The sequence below is a fragment of the Chiloscyllium plagiosum genome, unplaced genomic scaffold (genome assembly GCF_037043375.1).
Source record: "Chiloscyllium plagiosum isolate Xiang-an unplaced genomic scaffold, Cpla_swu_hap1 HiC_scaffold_25, whole genome shotgun sequence".
Classification (NCBI taxonomy): Eukaryota; Metazoa; Chordata; class Chondrichthyes; order Orectolobiformes; family Hemiscylliidae; genus Chiloscyllium; species Chiloscyllium plagiosum.
Window position 1 is genome coordinate 37,058,239 of NW_028270163.1, and position 21,995 is coordinate 37,080,233.

General features: G+C 38.4%; 1 protein-coding gene across 2 annotated transcripts in view; it reads right to left on the reverse strand.

Moving 5' to 3' along the window:
* The window catches only part of slc38a10 (solute carrier family 38 member 10), a 131,322-nt gene that overhangs the window by 72,464 nt on the left and 36,863 nt on the right, over window positions 1-21,995 (reverse strand). For both annotated transcript variants that reach the window (XM_043714767.2, XM_043714766.2), the window contains one exon: window positions 9,716-9,822. In XM_043714767.2, the coding sequence (XP_043570702.2) occupies window positions 9,716-9,822 (107 nt within the window). The remainder of the gene's footprint in view (window positions 1-9,715; window positions 9,823-21,995) is intronic.

Here is a 21,995-nt window from a genome sequence, read left to right on the forward strand (position 1 = left end):
CATTGAGTATAGTCCTAGAGTCCTCAACTATTTCTCATGTTAAGCCTTTCATTCCTCGGACGTGAACCTTCTCTGGTTCAGAGCAAATACTTCTTTCCTGACATATCGTGTCCAAAATTGCTCACAATGCTCTAAATGTGATCTGACCAGAGCTTTCTAAAGCCTCAGAAGTACATCCGTGCTTTTACATTCTAGTCCTCTCCATATGAATGACAACATTCTAATTGCCTTCCTAACTACTGACTCTATCTGCTAGTTTACCTCGAGAGAAACATTGACAAGGGCTCCCAAATCCCTTTGCACTTCAGATTTCTGAATTTTTCTCCCAATTTAGGAAGTAGTCCATGCCTCTGTCCTTCCAACCAGTCAGAGCTTAAAGGCTCACAACACTGTCTTGACTTTCCTTTTATCACAGATACAAAACCAGGCAGTTTATCATGGTTTTCAGCAGCCATCAAACAACGGGTGGACATTTTGCTGTACTGCAGCATACTACATCAATCTCACATGTGCATCATGCACCAGCTCTGTACATAGCAAACATGCTGGGATATGGCCATTTGGCTGATGCACATGCAAAGTCTAAAGTGGCTCGTCCTCAGTCAGAGGATCCCAGCACAAGGACAGCCTCTGATAGCAATTTAAGGGTGTGGGCAAAGTCAGTCAACCGCTTGGGACAGTCAGGATCAGAATCCTATTGTCACAGGGCACAAGGTGACAAATATTAGGTGTCAATTTCTCTTTGCCCGACATGTCCACAGTGATTGATAGGAACTATAGTGGGCAGTTCCGGTTTGACCTGGTGCACAACTGTATTTTCAAAATGGTGGCAGCATTGGGAATCTCAGTAGGTCCCAGCACTCATTAGTATTTACGCCTAAAGCAAGTAGGAAAATAAAAGCGCGGTATCATAGAAGTGTAGTGCACAGGCATTGAGGCAATTTGGGAACATAGCGTGAAAAAGCATGCCGACTTCATGGTGAGAAAAACCTCTGTGAAATGCGTCAGAACTGACACAGCCAATTTCTAGTAAAATTCAACCCAATGGTTCCAAGCCATCCCTGCCAACAAGACAAACCTACAAGACAGGTCAGATTCTGCCAAAGCACGCTTGCTCATGAACAGAAAAACAAATTAAGAAATCAGTAAGGTATTCAGAGATTTGTTCATTTGATTCAACAAATTATGGTATTTGCCACAATAATGTGTGAACAAGCATCAGCCCAAATAGGTAGAATATTTGCTGATTTATTCTTGGGATGTGAACACAGTTGGAAAAACCAGCATTTGTTGCAACCTGAATTGCCCTGGCTGGTTTCCGCTGCTGCACATGGACCTTGCAGGTCCATAAAGGGGAAAGATATTAGAGTGAATGGGAGCAGTGAGCTTCCTTCTTGAAACGTTAGAGGTAGATATAGAGTTGTTAGGAAGGGAGTTACAGAATTTTTACCTTGTGACAACACAGGAATGAGAGTATTGTTTCAAGACATAATTGTGTGCAGTTTGGAAGATACTTCCATGCATCTGTCCTTCAAGGTTGTAGAGGACAAGGTTTGTAACGTTCTGTCAAAGGAGCCTTGGTGACTTGCTACAGTGCATCTTACAAATTATATACTGCTGCCACTGTGCGTCAATAGTAGATGGGGTGCCAATCAAGCAGGCTGCTTTGTCCTAAATGGTATTGAACTTTGAGTACAGTGGGAGCTGTAGTCATTCAAGCAAGTGCAAAGTATTCCATCACATTCCTGATTTGTGCATTGCAGATTGTGTGCTCAGCTGAAAAAGCCTTTCCAGCATTTCTCCCTCACCTCTCCAAATTGTGGAGTGCAAGTTAGATCTGCATAATTATGAGCTCTTAAATAAATTATGATTGCACTAACTTTCCTTCATATCATCATTATAGTATTACATTGCTTTTATGCATTTAAATTCTTACCAAAGTAGCACATGTTACAATTTAAATGTATCGGTGTTACTCTGTGTCTTCATGAAACTGCGGTTTATTCTTTGCAATGCCAAAAGAAAACAAGGGGCTTTAACACTCCTAAATCACTAAGGTAAGGAATGAAATAAACAAATTAAATACCTCATGTGAATGATGATGAAAAGGTAAAATTTAAATACAGAAAGTCAAAATTCAGTATAAACTCATTAGAAAAAATTCATAATTACTCTTGACAGTAGATTTCACACTCCACTCTCCCTTCACACTTGGTTGTTCAAGATGTTAAATTGTTCTTATTATAAAACCAGTTAGCCACTTAGTTCTTCTTGCTCATTGCTGTAACACATCAATAGTGTTTGATATGCTCCACTGTCAGCTTATGAGTATATTGCCCTATTTATTGTGATAACAATGTAAACTAGAAAAATATTATACTTTATCCTTAATCTATCCTGGTATAATCTCACACAGGGCAGTGATCGAGAGAATTAATAAAAAGTCTATTTTAAGCTCATGACAACAGAGGGGAAGAATGAAAAAAAAACACTGATTTCCACTTTGAGCCTTTAACAAGTGAAAGAGGCTGGTGTATTCACTCGGACCAGTTTTGGCTGTGACTCCTTTCTCCCCCATAGTCAACAGCTTGTAGATACTCACGTATACACAATGGCTTAAATGATGCTGGAAGATTGCTGGTGTCAAGATAAAAGTGTGCTAAAATGCCTTGGTCCCATTTTGGATAACAATGTAGCAAGGAAGATTATGCATGAAGATATTTTTTGCAATAAAATATAGATAATATTTATTCAAACGCTTTTCTCCTTACCTCTTCTATCCATAGAAATTTGAACTTATACCTTAACTATTCATATACCCTAGTTTCAACCGGCTATTTTTATGTGACATCACGTCTTTGTGCAAGTTATAACGAAACAAATTACAACAATTTTAATAATAATAGTTAGAAATAATTCATAGCACATTAACTAACTAATGCCTGGAAGCAAGTTACCAGTTAAAAACAATCTTGGAATAGAGGTTAACAGTAATATAATGCATCATTCTTTTATGCATTTAAATTCTTTCCAATATAGCACGTTACAATTGAAATAAGTGTGGCACCATCTATGAATACAGGTAACAGTCCTAAAATGCTCCAAACTTAACATTTATACAGTTGTCTGAAACTCTGCCCAGTACGCTATCCTATGCATCAATTAGCATTAAGTGGTAGCAAATGACCATATCCTGCAAGATAAATCCAATCATAACTCTAACAAATATCGACATTACCATCACTGAATCTTCACCAATCAATTCCAGAGTTAGCATTGACCAGAAACTGAACTAGTGCAGCCATGTAAGTACTGTAGAAGCAAGAGCAGCTCAAAGCTAGGAATTCAGTGCCAACAACTCATCGCGTGTCTCCCCAATGTCTATCCACCCCCTAAAATGTACAAGCGTGTCAAGGAATACTCTTCACTAGATTGGACCAATGCACCTCCAACAACATTAGATGTTTAACATGATTCAGGACAAAACTCTTCCCACAGCATTGGCAACCCAGTCACAAACTTCAATAGTTAGTCCCTCTACCATCATGACCGACATACAATGGCAGCACAGCATACAAAGGATGCACAGCAGTACTCTCCAGTAGTTCTTCAGCAGCATCTACCAAAACAGTGAACCCTGCCACCTAGAAAGTCAAGGGCAGATGAATGGAAACACCTTCAATCCATTGCTTTATAGCCTTGGAACTCCCTTCTCAAGTTATATAAAAGATATACATTTGCAATCTTTTATTCAATATGACAGTGCATTGTTGCTAGAATTTAAACTCACTTGGAACAAAATCATAATTTAAAATTAATTGTGGGACTGGATTTATGGTTTATATATTTCATTATTTTTCATGTACATTCAACAGTTCACTCATCTGATTTGCCTCTAAAGTAACTATTTAGTACATGTATCAGTGTATTTGCAATAGTTTTCTGCATGGATGCCACTTCTGTGTTAGAAGATGAAGCAAAGCTAGAAACCAGCTGTCACAAGAACAGTTGACTGATTTCTGGCAGTAATACAGCAGTTGTTCAGCCAAAAGAAACATCTGGCTTTCCAGGCCAGAAACAAAAAAAATCACAGCAAATAATACACCATAAAGTCATGATTTTCTTTTAACAATTCCTTTATAATTTGTAACATGATATTTCCAATTTATTATTGTACACAGAACCAATCTGCATACCCAATATAATTTAAATTCCTTAAACACAATAGCTGCACCCAGTTTCAACTTTATGGAATAAACATTGCCTTTGAAAAGCAATGGTTTGATGCAACAACCTAGATTTCAAAATTTTGAACAGGCAGTAAGTCCCTATTTTCTCCCAGAACATTTTAGGGGAAACACTGCATTTGAATGAAGTGTTAAAAAGATTAGTGTGGTAGCTAATCTTTTGTTTGGGAGGCCAATGAAGTTGTCAGTTCCACAAAAATTGCTTGTCACTCAAATTTGCATGCTAATTAGTATAATGAGCAGCATCAATAGAAATATCTGGAATTGGTTGAGAAAGGAATTTTGATTTGTTGAAGTGTCCTTATAATTGTATCAGAATGAACTGTGCAATAAAAAAAAGTACATGAATATAAAAGTGCGTAGGAGGCATGAAGGCATTCATGTTAGTATTAAGAATTAAGTTTTAAAATAAATCAACCATTCCCTTTACATTGAATATGGATATGAAAAATTTCAGTGATACATCACCTTAACCTCAGCACTGACTAAAAACTGTCAGTGTATTGATGAACAATACATATTTCAATTTAACAATCAGTACAAGGTAAATGTAGCATGAGTAAGATGTCATCAAAGTCATGATCCAGGCTGTAAAATAACAATGAGTGTGAAAAGAATGGTATGAATTGATCTTACTTTACAGCATTGAATTAATATAATTTTTTCCTTATGTACTAAAGATTCAATTTCAGAATAGATTTATTAGGGCAGGAAGAAAAGAAGAACTCTAGTCCAGGATTCAGCTGTTTCCAAATTATTGTGACTGCTGGTCAAAGTCCATCATTTGTCTGTATCAAATAACGGCAATGTCCTTGATGCATCATATAGTTTGGTGAGACATGCATAAGAACATATCACTATGCTAAAGTGATTTCAAACTGGGAATTCCAAACAAGTACAACTTCCATTTGCCTTCTTTTAAAACCAATCAAATGCTCTTTTTGGGACATACTTCATTTAGCCACACCTAGAATAATTATATGCTGTGCAAAACTCAAGGGCCTAAGAAGTTGGCACACAATTAGCACAGAGAACGTAACCAGCCAAACGCATGCAAATCTTCAGCACAATGGACTCTCAAATTTCTGCCATGGGGGCCTACCCACATTTTAGTGATTTAAGTTACAAGGCTTTCTAGAGACAACATGGAATAATACTGACTAACCCCACGATAAAGTGTTAACGAGCCATCCTTCAAAAAAAATCACCAGTTTTCCTCAACGGCATGTAACTATGCTTAAATATTACAGTCGCAGAGACAGATGTACAGCACGGAAACAAACACTTCGGTCCAACTCGTCCATGCTGACCAGATATCCTAATCTAATCTAGTCCCATTTGTCAGCACTTGGCCAATATCCCCCTATACCCTTCCTATTCATATACCCATCCACGCGCCTTTTAAATGTTGCAATTGTACCAGCATCCACCATTTCCTCTGGCAGCTCATTCCATACATGCACTACCCTCTGTGTGAAAGTGTTGCCCCTTAGGTCTCATATCTTTCCCCTCTAACTCTAAACTTATGCCCTCTAGTTCTGGACGCCCCCACGCACCCCAGTAAAACTGTCTATTTATCCTATACATGCCCTTCATGACTTTATAAGCCTCTATAAAGGTCACCCCAGCCTCCAACACTCGCGGGAAAACAGCCCAAGCCTATTTATCCTCTCCCTATAGCTCAAATCCTCCAACCCTAGCAACATCCTTGTACATCTTTTCTGAAACCTTTCAAGATTCACAACATACTTTGGAAAGGAGGGAGACCAGAATTGCATGCAATATTCCAAAAGTGGCCTAACCAATGTCCTGTACAGCCGCAACATGACCTCCCAACTCCTGTACTCAATATCTGACCAATAAAGGAAAGCATACCAAATGCCTTCTTCACTATCCTATCTACCTGCAACTCAATTTCAAAGAACTATGAATCTGCACTCCAAGGTCTCTTAGTTTAGCTGCACTCCCTTGGACACTACTATTAATGTAAAAGTTCTGCTCTGATTTGCATTTATCTTAAACTCCCATCTGCCACTCCTCAGCCCATTGGCCCATCTGATCAAGATCCTGTTGTAATGTGAGGTAACCTTCTTTGCTATTCCCTACACCTCCAATTTTGGTGTCATCTGCAAACTTACTAATTTTACCTCCTGTGTTCACATTCAAATCATTTATATAAATGACCAAAAGCAGTGGACCCAGCATCAATCCTTGTGGCACACCACTAGTCTCACGCCTCCAGACTGAAAGGCAACCCTCCACTACCACCCTCTGTCTTCTACCTTCAAGTCAGTTCTGTATCCAAATGGCGAGACCCCCTGTATTCCGTGAGATGCAACCTTGCTAACAAGTCTCCCATGAGGAACCTTGTCAAATGCCTTAGTGACATCCATATACATCACATCTACTGCTCCATCCTCATCAATCCTCTTTGTTATTTCTTCAAAGAATTCAGTCAAGTTCATGAGACATGACCAAAATACTATACAGCATCTAATTTGTCATCATCAGGCATGTTAACTAAGAACTAACTCAACTCCCAAACGATCTTTAACTTTTTTCATCCTCCTGCCTGCACACCATTTGTTGGTCATTTTATAATTGCTGTATTGACCTTCAAGACTGCCCCTTATTTGTTGTGTGTGGGACGTCATTGTATGCAAGTTAGCAGTAACATTTTTTGACATAACATTGACTGCACTTTGAAAACAAAGCACTGGTGCAAAGCAAAAGACATTGCACTAATGGAAGCTCCTCCTTCCAATTTTCTCTCGTGTTGCTGCACAGTAGCTCCAGAAGAATGGATAACTCTGCATACTGCCAAATTCTTAGTCTTGATGTCTGAACTTTGGCATCAAGTTTGAAAAACTATTTAAATGCGAATAGCACAACAAATTACACTGCTTCCCTCAACAATTATCCACAGGCACTCGTAGCAGTGATCACAGAAAACTTGGCTAATCTTTCTATCTAAAGTAAAGGTACTAGCATCAAATATAGCATTGCTACCTGTTCTACTTGAAATCAGTTGATTTGAGTAGATTGAGGATTAAATCTACCCTCCTTGGTTTCTATTTCTCATTTTGACTCTGAATAAACTAACAATTTGAAGAGTGACATAGTGAACAGATGGAAGAGTTAGCAACAAAGTATGTTGAAGCCAGTCCAAGAGTGTACTGGAATACAAATTTGTCCCTAAAAAAAAGTACTTTATTTCACAAACAGTGACACATTAAAAGTATTAGTAAATTTGTATCTTATCACATTGGATAAACTAATTGGTTAGTAGTAGGCTTGCCTGACCAATGGCAAAAACTATGTGAATTGCTGTTTTCCCTGAATGTCTGTCATTGCAAACCTGTTGCCCAGATAGTCAAATTGTTCTACTCTTAGAAAAAAGCAAAAATGTCTTCAATTTAAACGTATGTACTAAGCAATAATCTGGTCACTAAGAAAATATAGCCAGCTGGCTTACTGTAAACTTTATTTAGACTGTATAACTTCAGTGACTAGATCAAAGACAAAGACAGTCTTTTTTTAAATTTGCTCTAGTTATAAAATTCCCACATGAACACACTAATAGAAAGAACACACTAAAAGAAAATACAAAGTGCTTTTACTATTTACTGGTTGGTTTGGCCTCAGTTCAAGGAAGCAACTTATTGAACATTTTTAAACATGTTTTAGCTTAATTAAAACAAAGGGTAACATATTTTCATGTGGTTTTAAGTCCATAAGAAACTAAGTACCTTTGAAACATGTTTTGGAAAATGTACATTGTAATACCATATTACAGAAGTAAAATAAATGCAAAAGTAAATAGGTAGAGAAGAATACAATTTACAAAGCACAAAAACAAGTTGCAACACAATTAGATTAGATTCCCTACAGCATGGAAATAGGCCCTTCGGCCCAACCAGTTTACACCAACCCTCCAAAGGGTAACCCACCCAGACCCATCTCCCTTTGACTAATGCACCTAACACTATGGGCAATTGTACCATGGCCAACTCACCTGACCACAACTTTGGACTGTGGGAGGAAACCGGAGCACCTGGAGGAAACCCACGCAGACACCGGGAGAATGTGCAAACTCCACACAGTCACCCGAGGCTGGAATCGAACCTGGGACCCTGGTGCTGTGAGGCAGCAGTGCTAAACACTCAGCCACCATGCCACCCAACTGTGAAGACCATCAGGCAAGATTTTCAGTCACTGAGGACAACTGGAGAATATCATTGGATATATCGCTTCAGTTCCAGTGAACTACTTAAATCATTTTCATTTTTATAGTTTGAGCCACTTTTAACCGAGTACCCCAAACATTACCCCAATGAAGAGAGGATTAAAGTAAATTAACAACCAAGATTAATTCTCTTCCTCCGACTCTACTTTGTAATTTAAATGTTATAAGACTGTTTTATTGTCACATGATTAAATGCAATGCATGTATTTTAAAGCTGTCAGTAAAATTCAGTCCTCATGACAACACAGCTGTATCATTTGGGACAACCAAAACAGATGCTTAGGAAAGAATTTCTGGTTGCAATTGCCCTAGGACAATTAAACTAGAAAAATTATGTACATATAAATCTGGTAAGACACTGATGTAATTCAATCTACTGCAAATAAAAGAATAATACCAGTTATCTTTCACTGCTATTCTGTCATCTTGACTAGAACTGCCTTTGGCAACTACCATTGAACTTACATAGCTTGACTGATAATGAAAATTGAATATCAATTTTCCTAGTTCAAACTGTTTTTATATCCAGGTGTTCTCCAGCTCCTACCACAAAGGTAGCTGTGCTTCACAAAGTCTCTTTCAGACAAACTGGCAAAGCAGAGCAAAATGACTGACTTTTGAAATTCGATTTCAACATCACTCCACAGAAGGGCATATTTGCAGTGGACAGAAACTTTCAATTTCCACTTTGCTACAACTGCAGAACATTTAAGTGACGAGGACAAAAAGTGAGTTAGCAGAGATCACACAAAACACTTCTTAGCAGATTGGGAAATCAACAGTGTACTACATGAATTACAGGGTTAACTGATTTTTAAAATTCTTTATTTGTCAGAAACTAACTTGAACTAGAGGCAATGGACTTTAAAAAACAATGCTTAAAAATTTTGTCGGAACACTTTGAAAAAGGAAATTAAATATTATTTGCTGTTTTTAAAGACTTGAAAACACGGAGGCAGCAGTTCAAGTGTGTAGACATGGAGTATCACCTTCTAGTAATATTCACGATGTCAGTCAGGTACTTCATTTTTCCAATTGAATTTCATAGCACTATTCAAGAGTGCAGAACTGTGGGCGATATATTCTGATATATAACAAATGCACAAGCTCCCCATTTTTAAATTATATTCCATAAAAGAACAGAAATAAAAAATTCACACAGCATGGATGAAAGGCAGAAGTAAAATGGCTTCTTGCTTATTTTAAGAATTAGTAAACTAACCTGTGAAATGAAACTATTCTTCTGGATTTTTCTGTAGATAAGTGCTGGGCAAACAAAACAGATGAGGCTCCCCATTGTAGCACCTGTCAATCCAAGGATTGTTTCCACTGACAAAAGGAGAAACAGTGTTAGACTTCAAAACTGGATCATCCTTTCCACTTTAAATGTACAAATGCAATAAATAGTTTGTCCTTTTATATTCACATAATCTTATGGAAATGAATAACTGATATGAACTGCAAATGAACAAAAAAATGCATCTCTCAGATGCATTCCAAGATCCAGCACACCCATATAGTGATCTCCATAAGCCTGGATGTTTTCCTTTTTTTGACTGATCTGGAGAAATTATCCTGCTAATAAACTTAAAAAAATTAACAAACTCATTAGCGTTCTTATAGATAGGAAATATATCAATATTATCTGCATAGTACTCTTTACCATGTTAACATCAACTAGCATGCGAATGAAGCAATTGATCAATTAAGTTGTTGCCATTAACATTTGATTGGTAGAAAGTTATTAAGCCAAGCAATCAAAACCACTAAATGGCTTTTCTGAAATTGTCATGCATCTCCCACTAACCATTCCCTCTATTAATATAACACATCAATAACTTTCCACTATCTTTCACATACACAATGGAACTCAAAGATATATCAAGAAAGAACTTGAAAACAATAACAGCGACAATCTCAGAAACAAATCCAAATGCAATACTTCCATTTAACGTTGCTGTATCAAATAATGTCAAGCTATTTTACATTGCAAGTTGTCATAGAGATGTACAGCATGGAAACAGACCCTTCAGTCCAATTCGTCCATGCCAAACAAACAGATATCCCAACCTAATCTTGTCCAACTTGCCAGCACCTGGCTCATCAAAATTCTCCACTTTCTGCAAATCTAAGGTTGAAATAATGATTTACTACCATTTTATACCAGTTTCCATAAGTATGTGCAATTAGTTCGGAAAAACTAGTTAACTTGTCTGTGTGGAGTTTGCACATTCTCCCTCCGTGTCTGCGTGGGTTTCCTCCAGGTACCTCTCAGTCCACAGATGTCAAGTGAAGTAGCTATGCTGAATTGCCCATAGCGTTAGGTACATTAGTCAGAGAGAAATGGGCCTGGGTGGGTTAGTATGGACTTGTTGGGCCGAAGGGCCTGTTTCCACACTGTAGGAAATGTAATCATAATCAACTGGACTTGGGGCATTGGCAGTGCCACTTTTTTTTAAGCTTAATACAACTTTCTCAAGTGGTGTAATGTAACTGTATGCATGTCCATCATACTGTGGCAAAGCACTGCTCAACTACTAATACGCTATACCTGCTCTCTACATTGAAGAGCATCTCTTAAAACCCAACATTAATAGAGCACAGCCACTATATGAAAGTGACACATTAAATTCTCATATTAAACTTATCCTTACATCATTCTTGAGTATTGTTGCCAAAATATACTAAGGATTGTGCAAATCTATGAGCTATGGATCTATTAGCTAGAAGCAGGCAAGCAGTTGCCCAAGTTGATTTCATCTAGGCTCCTGTGACGAACACAGAAAGAAAATGGTTTCATCATATGATAATGAAGGTACCACAGTTTTGGTTAAACAAACATTTTAAAGAATATGAAGGATGAAGCTCTGGTCCAGAGTGCATTAGAACAAAGGCAGAGGTGAAGCTTTCAATAGCAAAGAGGAAGATATGCAATGAACATAGGCCCCGTTATGCAGAGAGAAATTGGCTTTTTTTTGTAAAGGATAGATTATGGGTTTGGAACTTCAGCTTGCAGTTTACAGGACACTACATTTCCAAGCAAGCTGTTTCAACCTGCGACTGTGATGGGTGGGTGGGGTGACAGGAAAAAAAAGTAACAGCTTCCATCTTCCGAATGTTTAATAGAAGAATGTGGTAATTTATCCAAGACTTGTTGGCATACAATGAAGGGTTGAAACAGACTGTGGAAAGTTAGAGTTAGTGTCATTGATAAAGCTGTACAAGCTAGTCACACCTCTGTGATTTTAATAGTAAAACTAACCTCACTACAGTCCCAGACGACCACAGATCTGCTCTCTTTATCAGAGAGGAATGACTGATGATGGTTTAATGCCAGGATGACTATGCTTCAGGAGGGGAGAGGTTGTGAAAGTGGAACCTTCATGGTAACTTCACCCAGTGCAGGAATTGAACTCTCACTGCTGGTGTCACTCTGCATCACTAACCAGGTTTGTGGCTGATGCCAAAGAACAGCATGTAAAAGTGCAATAAGATTAATTTTTGGGGCTCTATAGGAAGTGGTTAAATTTAAACCCAAAATGCAGATTTTAATCTACTTCAGTAGCCAACCGCCAGTGTTGATTAATTTATTATTCCTCAATATTTGCCCGTGTGAACCTAAAACTTAACTTCAATACTGTCACTCAGCAGTTAAGCAGTGCCATTTAATATATTATCAGAGCTCAAGACTGTGAGTAAGGGGAATAGCTGAAAAATGTGTTGCTGGAAAAGCGCAGCAGGTCAGGCAGAATCCAAGCAGGAGAATCGACGTTTCGGACTTAAGCCCTTCTTCAGGAATGAGGAAGGTGTGCCAAGCAGGCCCCTCTCCCAAGTCCCTCCTCCCTACTTTTTATCTTAGCCTGCTTGGCACACCTTCCTCATTCCTGAAGACGGGCTTATGCCCAAAACATCTAATCTCCTGCTCCTTGGATGCTGCCTGACCTGCTGCGCTTTTCCAGCAACACATTTTTCAGCTCTGATCTCCAGCATCTGCAGTCCTCACTTTCTGCTAAGTCAGGGGAATACTCTGTTTTAAGAAGACAACAGCTTTGAGCTATGTGACACAATGCATCGTTCTGCTGAGGTGGCACTACACGCATTCTGCCCTCCCCTAAAGCCCCATAATTAACTGCAGTAAGCTAACACAAAATGTGGGCAATTCCTTAGACAGATTCCAAACTCATTAGGTAACTCTGCACCCTGGCAAGTCATTATAAATCACTGAGTTCAGTTCACCTATAGACTGGAACATGTCCATAGATTGTTTGCTCCTCTCAAGATGGGGGCCGGGGGGGAGAAAGCAACAGAAAATTATATTCTCCATCTGCAACAAAATGAAATGAACTCATATTTTGTCATAAATTTAAAAATCCCTTACAAAGTGGCTGAGAGGTTGCTGAAATCTTAAATATGTCAACTTCTATGAAACAAATAGAGAGAACAAGATGTTTTGTAACACATTTACAACTACAAAATCTATTCTTACATTTTCCACCAAACATTTTAAATAGTGAATTCTGCAATAATGCAAATTTACTGTAACATTTAGGTTACATAGCTAATCATATTCACACCCTAAAAATATGTCATGAACCTGACAAATTAAATTTCTAAGAGGAAGTCACCTACAGGTTTGAACACAACCTAATGAAGTCTTGAATTTATTGAGGTCACAAGTCAATGTTTACGGGTCAGTGTGTGAAACAGGAGCATCTCATGCATCACAATGAATCCCTGTGAGAAATAACTGTCACAACAAATCCGTACAAGCAATGAGAATGGAAAATTATAGAGAAAAGGAAGAGAAAAATATCGGCAACTTGATGGTAGAATCTATATGATGATGTCAGGCTTCTGGGAGAGAGAAGCACTGTAGCAAGTCTACAAAAACGAGTGTTATGATGGATTTCTACAAGAAAACAAGACTATTACACTAAGTCACAGATATTACAGGGTAGATGTTCCAGGAAAGAAGAGCATCACATCAAGTTAATGTAAAAAGAACATTTAAGGCAAAGAAGGCAAATCACAGGGGTGTTCAGGAAAAAGAATGCTACAACTGTTCTGGTAAATTGTGGAGTGAATTTGAGAAGCAAAAAGGAAGAGAGTAACCGTGGAAACCAACATGTTAGTATGATGAGAAATTGATACATATTGCAGTGAATTCTGAGAAGAGCATCAAACTGAATCATTACCAAGAATTTCAGAGCACTTTGCACTGAGTCAATGGGAAAAATGAACGTACATATGACTTGATGGCAGAAAGGGGATTGTTATGACCATCTGTGGTAAGCTCTTTTAGCTTTCTTAAGACACAAGAAATTAGTGTCACTAACAATCACTGCAAACTGCACTTTTAGAACAGAAACACAAAACGGTCTGCTTCCAACCATCTACTGTACTTTTTGTTAGGCTTAAATTGAAAGATTGCCTTTGCAGAAGGGAGATTTAAATTGTGGTTCATCTTTTGACAGGGAGGAGAAAAGCAGCACTTATTTGTTCAAAATATCAGTTTCCCAGAAAGGCTTAAAATGTGAGGCCTATTTTCGAAAAATTTATGCAGTCCATGAAGTGGATGGTACATAGAGCATTGGTAATATTGACAATATAGGTTTGTGGATTTTTAAAATTCATTCATGGGACACAGGTATCACTGCCCGCCCAGCATTTACTACCCAATTCTAGTCGCCATTGAAAAGGTGATGATAAACTATCTTCTTGAACCACTGCAGTCGACCTGCTGTGGGTTGACCCTCAATGCACTTAGGAAGAACATTGCAGGACACTACCTGAGACACTCCTGCAGAGATGTCCTGGAGCTGAGAGGACTGACCTCCATCAACCATAACCATCTTCCTATGTGTCAGGTATAATTTCAACCAGTGGAGAGTTTGCCCAATAACCAGAGATTCCAGTTTTGCAAGGACTCCTTGATGCTATACTCAGTCAAACGTGATCTTGATGTCGAGGGCTGCCACTCTCATTTCACCTCTGAAATTTAGCTCTTTTGTCCATGTTTGAACCAAAGCTGTAAAGAGGTCAAGAATTAATTGAGGGGTCTTGGTGGAACCCAAACAGGGCATCACTGAGCAGGTTATTGCTGAGCAGGGGCTGCTTGATAGCACTGTTGATGACACCTTTGATCACTTTACTGATGACAGTGGATGGAGTGGTAATTGGCCGGATTAGGTTTTTTTGCTTTTTGTGTACAGGACATATCTGGGCAACTTTCCACATTGTTGGGTAGATGCCAGTGTTGTAGCTGTACTGGAAGAGCTTAGCTAGGGGAGCGTCAAGTTCTGGAACACTAGTCTTCAGCACTATTGCCAGAATGTTGACAGGACCCGTAGCCTTTGCAGCATCCAATGCCTCCAACCATTTCTTGATATCACATGGAGTGATTAGAATTATCTGAAAACTTATCTGCGATGCTGGGGACCATTACAAGATCTCGAGGTAGATCACCCTCTTAGCACCTGTGGCTGAAAACTTGCAAATGCTTCAGCCTTATCTTTTGCACTGATGTGTTGGGGAAAGGCATATTTGTGGAGCCTCCACCTCCTCCAGCGAGTGGTTTAATTGTTCATAATCATTCACAAGTAGATGCCGCAGGATTGCAGAGATAACATCTGATCCTTCGGACTCACTTAACTGTGCCTGTCATTTGCTTATGCTGTTTGACTTGCAAATAACCCTGTTGGGTAGCTTTGCCAAGTTGATACCTCATTTTTAGGTCCTGCATCCTCCCTGGTACCAGGATTGGTATGCCACGACACGAGGTTACAGATTGTGCTGCAGTACAATTCTGCTGCTTTTGATGGCCTGTAGCAGCTCATGAATATCCAGTTTTGAGTTGTCAAATTTGTCCTAAGTCTCTCCCATTTAACACAGTTATACTGCCACAAAACAATGGAGAACATTGTCAATGCGAAAGCAGGTCTTTGTCTCCACAAGGACTATGCAATTTCCTCTCCCACCAACACTGTCATGGATAGATGTATCTGCAACCAGCAATTTGCTAAGGATATCAGTAGATTTTAATTCCAGATTTGTTTTTACTGAATTCAAATTCACCATCTGCTGTGGTGGGATTTGAACCAGAATCTCAAGCATTAGCTGAGTTTCTGGATTAAAGGTTTCGCAATAATAGATCTCCCCATATGATGGCAGGCAAGTTGCTTTGTCCAAGCTCAAGTATTGTTGGAGCTGCACTCATCCAGGCAAGTGGGGAGTATTCTATCAGTTTTATGACTTGTGCCTTGCTTTGAGGAGTAAAGTGGTGACATTCTAAGCAGGCTTCCTTCATGTTTGACCTTATACTTGAGATGTCATAGGCTCCAGAGTCAATATCGAGGACTCCCAGCCAGTTCCCTTCGAACTGTATACCAGTATGCTGCCATCTCTGCTGGCTTTGTCCTGCTTGTGGGACAGAATACCCAGGGATGGAGATGGTGCTGCCTGGTTTGAAAAGTATCATTCTCTGTAAGGAATTGATTATGACAGGCATGTTTAACTAATCTGAAAGAGCTCCTCCAATTTTGATATGAGTCCTCAGGTTATTGGCAAGGACAACACTACAGCGTTGATATATCTGAGATTGCTTAAAAAGAATAACAAGTGGCATTGAAAGGTACAGGAAGGGTGTTGTGAAACTTGAAAGGATTTAGGAAAGATTTACAAGAATGTGGCCAGGATTGGAGACTTTGAGCTGTAGGGAGAGACTGGATAGACTGCGCTGAAGGTTGACCTTATACAGGTTTGAAAAATCATGAGGGGCATGGATAGGATAAATAGGCAAAGTCTTTTCACTGAGTTTGGGGAGTCCAGAACTAGAGGGCATATTTTGGGCGGGGAGTATTTAAAAGGTACCTAAGGGGCAACTTTTTCACATAAAGGGTGGTGCATGCATGGAATGAGCTGCCTGGGGAAGTGGAGGAGATTGGATGGGTATATGAATAGGAAGATTTTAGAAGGATATGGGCCAAGTGCTGGCAAATGGCTCGAAATTATTTTAGGATATCTACGAACAAGTTGGACCAAAGGGTTTGTTTCCGTGTTGTCCATCTCTATGACTCTAAGTGCTAGGCAAGTATTCATTCAGTAGCTCTTAAATTTCAGGAAGACAGTTTTCAAAAGAACTCCAGGGCTGTATTAGATAAATTACATATGTGTGCTACAAACTGATATTTTAGGAATACACGACTGAGGCGGCGGCAGCCACTTGAACCTTCCACATTCAATGGCATCGTTGCTGATCTAGACGTGGTCGTAACTCCACTTTCCAAATCTGTCCCCAAAATTGTCAAATGCCTTTTATAAAAGATATCGAATTTATTCTACAGCAGTTTGATGACTCACGTTGTACTGCTTTATCAGGAAGATAACCAACAAACCAATTTAAAAGTTTTTCCCACCTCTAACTTAAAAAGGAAGCCTCTTATTCCTAAACCACGTCTCCTAGTTCAAAACGCTCCCATAAAAGGAAACATTCTCTTAGCATTCACTGTCAAGGTCTTATGTTTAAACGAGATCACCTCTCATTCTTCTAAACTCCAATGGGTTCAGGACCAATCTGTTCAACATTTCAGCCTAAGATAAGCTTTTCCTTCCAGGAATGATCAATTAGCCTTTTTTAAAAAAGATAGAGTTCATAATTGCATGAAACATTCCAGATCCAAGCCCTACACAGCTCCAGTAAGGCTTCTCTACTTCAATATACCACCTCCAGCAACAAATGTCAATATTCCATTTATTTTGCTCATCATTTGCCATATCTGCATACCAACTTCTTCTGACCTATACATCACAACCACCAGACTCTTTAGCTCCTCTTCACAACTTACTTTCATATCCATCTTGGTGTACATAGCAAATGTTGGTCTCTTTATCCAAGTCAATAATTGAGGTCCCAAGATTCCATGGCACTCCAGAGTTACAGCTTCTCAAACCTGAAAACGACCCAATTATCTCAGCTCCAAGTTGGCAATGTAATCCTTATTTTATGCTAATATGTTACCTCTTGCACCATGTGCTCTTATCTTATGTAGCATCCTTTCAAATGGAACCTCATGAAATGTCTTCAGAAAATAAGTAAGGCACAGGTAGAGTTGCCCCTTTATTCATCTTGCCTGTTGCTTCAAGAACTAGTTGGTAGATAAATAGAACATCTTTCACAAAGCCATATCAATTCTGCCCAATTCCTGAGTATCCTCCTATAACCTCCTTAATAATGGATTCTAGTAAATTCCTGAAATATCTACAGGTTACGCATCAATAGCAATATTCTAACTGATAATAGGAAACCTGTATAAGAGAACATAACAGCTTTGTTCTAAGGGACACCAAAACTCTTGAATGCAATAGGACACAAATAGCTACACTGTGTTGATGTCACAAGGTAATTCAAACAGTCAATGCTGTTGGTCCCGCCCAAGCATCAGAGAATCAGGCAGCATCCATGGTTTGATTTGGCATGCATTTATTTTCAGACTATACATCTTTGAAATACTTGTAGCTTTGTTTTTGCATTAATGGCATTTTATAAATGCAAGTTAAAGATGTCTGTAATAAAACATTCTAACTACAACATAAACCATAAGGACAATGGTAGCAATGGAGTTGTGCTACACTGTCAGAGGTACTGTACAGTGAGATTTTGAATTAAGGCTCGTCTGTTCGGTCCAGTGGACACAAACTATCCCATTGGATTCAAGGGGAAACAGGTGAGATTCTACTCACCCTTCAACTTCTATGTCTTAAGCATGAAATGTTATTGAATTATCCTTTCAACAACTAACCAGAGTTTTTTTACAATAGCTTAGTGGTCACTACAGAGATCATGACATAGGTTCATATGCCAAGATTATACCAATCACCGATTAATATAATCGGAGAGTGTGCATAGCTTGAATCTTTTGGAAAAATAAATCTGACTGGGTGAGTATGCCTCAGTGATTAGCTGTATGATTTGCTGTCAAGTTGAGTCTGCAGCAACAATTCATAGAAATTCATTGGAAAACTACTTTTCTCGAACTAGCAAGCCACTTATTACATGCTGCTTATACCATTGATCAAATGAGGAGCAACCACTTCCACTACCCATTTGAAGGGAATCAGAGTCCCTACAGTGTGAATGCAGCTATTATTTTCAGTCTAATTTTTTCCCAGACGTACAGGTTTGTCAAGGGATCAGAAAGTATCTGCATCAACTAACTCAAATCAGCTTTTAGAAGGAGTGGTACTCAAACCTGCAACATTGATGATTGCTAATTTATCAACAGTGACCCTTAACATGTCATTCCATTGTTGTTTGGGGATAGTGGAGAAATACATCTTCCATAATACATACTATGAATTTATCAGATTGCATAAATTTGGCAGAAGGGATGAAAGTCCTTAAGCCAAAAGTATTCCCAGCCCTTTTGTCTCAAACTTTAAAATTTAAGAGAACACCCCTTCAAACAAAACTATTGAATGCAATGGGACACAAATAGCTACACTGTGCTGATGTCACAAGGCAATTCAAGCAGTCAATGTGAAGATAGTTGGCGGCTTGGTCCCTCCCAAGCATCACAGAATCAGGCAGCATCCATGGAGAGAGAAAAGAAAATTAATATTTCTGGTTGATAGCCTTTCATCAGAACATTTCTGATGATTTGAAAAATTAATTTGGTTTCTGTCTCCACGGTTGATGTCAGACCTGTAGAGTATTTCCAAAGTTTTCTGGCTTTATAATATATTTCTAGCATCCACAGTATTTTACTGGTATGCCTTCAAGGAAGTTTGTTTTAGAGGCCAACTAACAAACAAGGAGAAAACACCAGAATAAGACTTAAAAATGTGATATTGGCTCCACAAACACAGGAATTATGCTTATTATTAGTTCAGAAGTGAAATGGGTGATAGATTTGGAAAACAACTAGCTATAAATTTTAGTTTACAAATGGGTTACAAAATGAGATTAATAGCCAGAATCAATCTGCCTCTAATTTTTAACAACTTTCTTTTTGATAACTACTGATGACACCACAGAAAAATGTTGCAATTTCTCCATTAAGTCTTGCATTATTGAGCCAAAAATCAGTCACATTCAACATGATACCAGGGTTTATACCATTAGTTTATCCAGTTTTCACTTTTAGAATTTTTCAGAAATCACTGCAAAGTTAATCTTGCTAAGCTGCAAAATGTAGGTCTAGTCCTGGAGAGAAATGTTACTGACCACAGTAGTGAAGTACAGGTACACAATCCTTTATCAGAAATTCTGAAATCCGAAAAGCTCCGAAATATGAAACTTTTTCGTGGAATGTCACTTTAGTGTACGAACAGGTAACCCAACTCCATACCCACTCGAACTATGTCACTCAGATGTAACAGGGTGGCATGGCCCAGCACTGGTAGGCATCAATTGTGTCTTAGTGCTCGTAATATTCACATGTGCGTCTGTTGTTAGGTAATTTTTTAAATTTCACTGTGAAAATATCATTTATTCCAAAATCTGAAATATGCTGAATTTGAAAAAAAACCAGTGGCCCCAAGGATTTCAGATAAAGGATTGCGTATCCGTATTATAGTGAAGACAACCTGGTTAAAATGACATAGTTGCAATCCATGTGAAATTCTGATTAAATGGATTTTTTTTTTCTGTTTAGTTTTAATGGTACTGATATTCTTACCAGAAAAATCAGATACCTGACTACAACCTGGTTTGGCAGATTATTTTGAACTTTTTTGGTTTTAACCAGGTGATCTCTCACAGAAACAAAATGCAATGATGCATATTTAGTATTAACAATAAAACAGAAGTTTATTGTGCAGAAGAAATGAAAATAAAATAAGCCAAACTATCTTTTTGTGTATTTTTGATAGTGGACTAAAATAGACAAAGACTTTAAAAGCAAGTTAGTGGAACGCACTGCAAGTGGTATTTTCCCAGCTGCTTTGTTCAAATAGTGGCGACGGTTGGTTGGCAGATGGACTAGCAACAGGCTGTTAACACAATGAGAGATTCAGCCAGCAATAAGTAGCTGTTTGATTTGGAGTGGTTAACTCGTTGTTGATGATAAAAAGAAAAATCAGTCTGCCAATAATTATGACTCCAGGGTAAACAAACAACTTGTATTTGGGAATTACACTGCTAGAAGCCTTTGACTTCCAAAGTAGGAGGCAGTGTCCTTCTCCCTGCAGTCGGGAAATATTAAAGCCTGAATTCTGGTCTGTATTTTCTAGGTCTACAAAGACTGCTAAAATTGGAGAGTGTGTACACTTTGACAAATCTCGAACTTTTGAGAGGGTTCTGGGAACAGTAGGACTTTACTTCCACCATGCTACACCAGTGAGATGTGACAATTTACAAATAACACAAGTTCAAAGATTTTGAAAGATGTAGTAAACTACAACCCCAGTAACTCCAAAGGCACGGCTTTACAGGACTCAAATCATCAGAGAATAATCAGCGTGTGACTTAACAGATATTTCAATTCCCAGTCACAAGAATTCGATAGCCTTTGCCATAAGCCTTTATACAACTGAGCATTCGTATCCTATCCGACCGTGTCTGTCTGTAGTCGTGAGCATAGACTTTGCCAATTTCAAATAACCTCTTCAGGATTTTAACCAACCCTTGGGACTGTTTTATGCATTCTGCTTCTGCCAAGAAGTCCACAAACCTAACAAAAATCCAAAAGCTTTTTCCAATCTGAGTTACACTCTCAAGTCAGAAGAAAAAAAAAAGTCTGACCTTCTAAACTGAACTCTTAATGCACAACAGTTTACTTTGTTCCTGGTACAAACTCTCCCAAATAAATTCCCATGAGCATCCAACAACTCTCTTCGATGGCTTTAAAAGAAATCACCATGACTACAGAAATAAATGCAAGTTAACCATGCCCTTCAGACATGGACCAAAATTCACATATCACTAGCTCAAATCATATCATTTTAGTTTGGAAGTTACAGGTAAATCACAAACCTTGTATAATATACAAGGTCTTTTAGTGCGATCATGAAAAATACATGATCATTAACTGTACTGCATTTTGCTCATCACTATCATTAAGTTAGGTTTTAGTACAGAACATGCACAAAGCAATGAATTTGTCAAGAGTAGCCATCTATATGAAAATGCTTTCAAATTAATTTTGCCCTCCAGCACATTTCAACCATTGCAAAGTATAAAGAAAATAATTTCTGAAGTATAGTCTTATAATTCAAGGTCTGTTAATAAAATCAAGGCCTTTAATCTGAAAGTTTACATTGAGACTCCACAGAATAATCATACAAGACTGCAAGCACTGCATTTGCAATCTTATGAAAGTAATGGATTAATAACAGAGAAAGTAATAGAGACATACAAGATAATCAGAGGGTTAGATAGGTGGACAGGGAGAGCCTTTTTCCAAGTATGGGGACAGCAAACACGAGGAGATACAACTTTAAAGTGAGGGGAGATAGGTATAAGACAGATGTCAGAGGTAGTTTCTTTACTCAGTAGTAAGAGTATG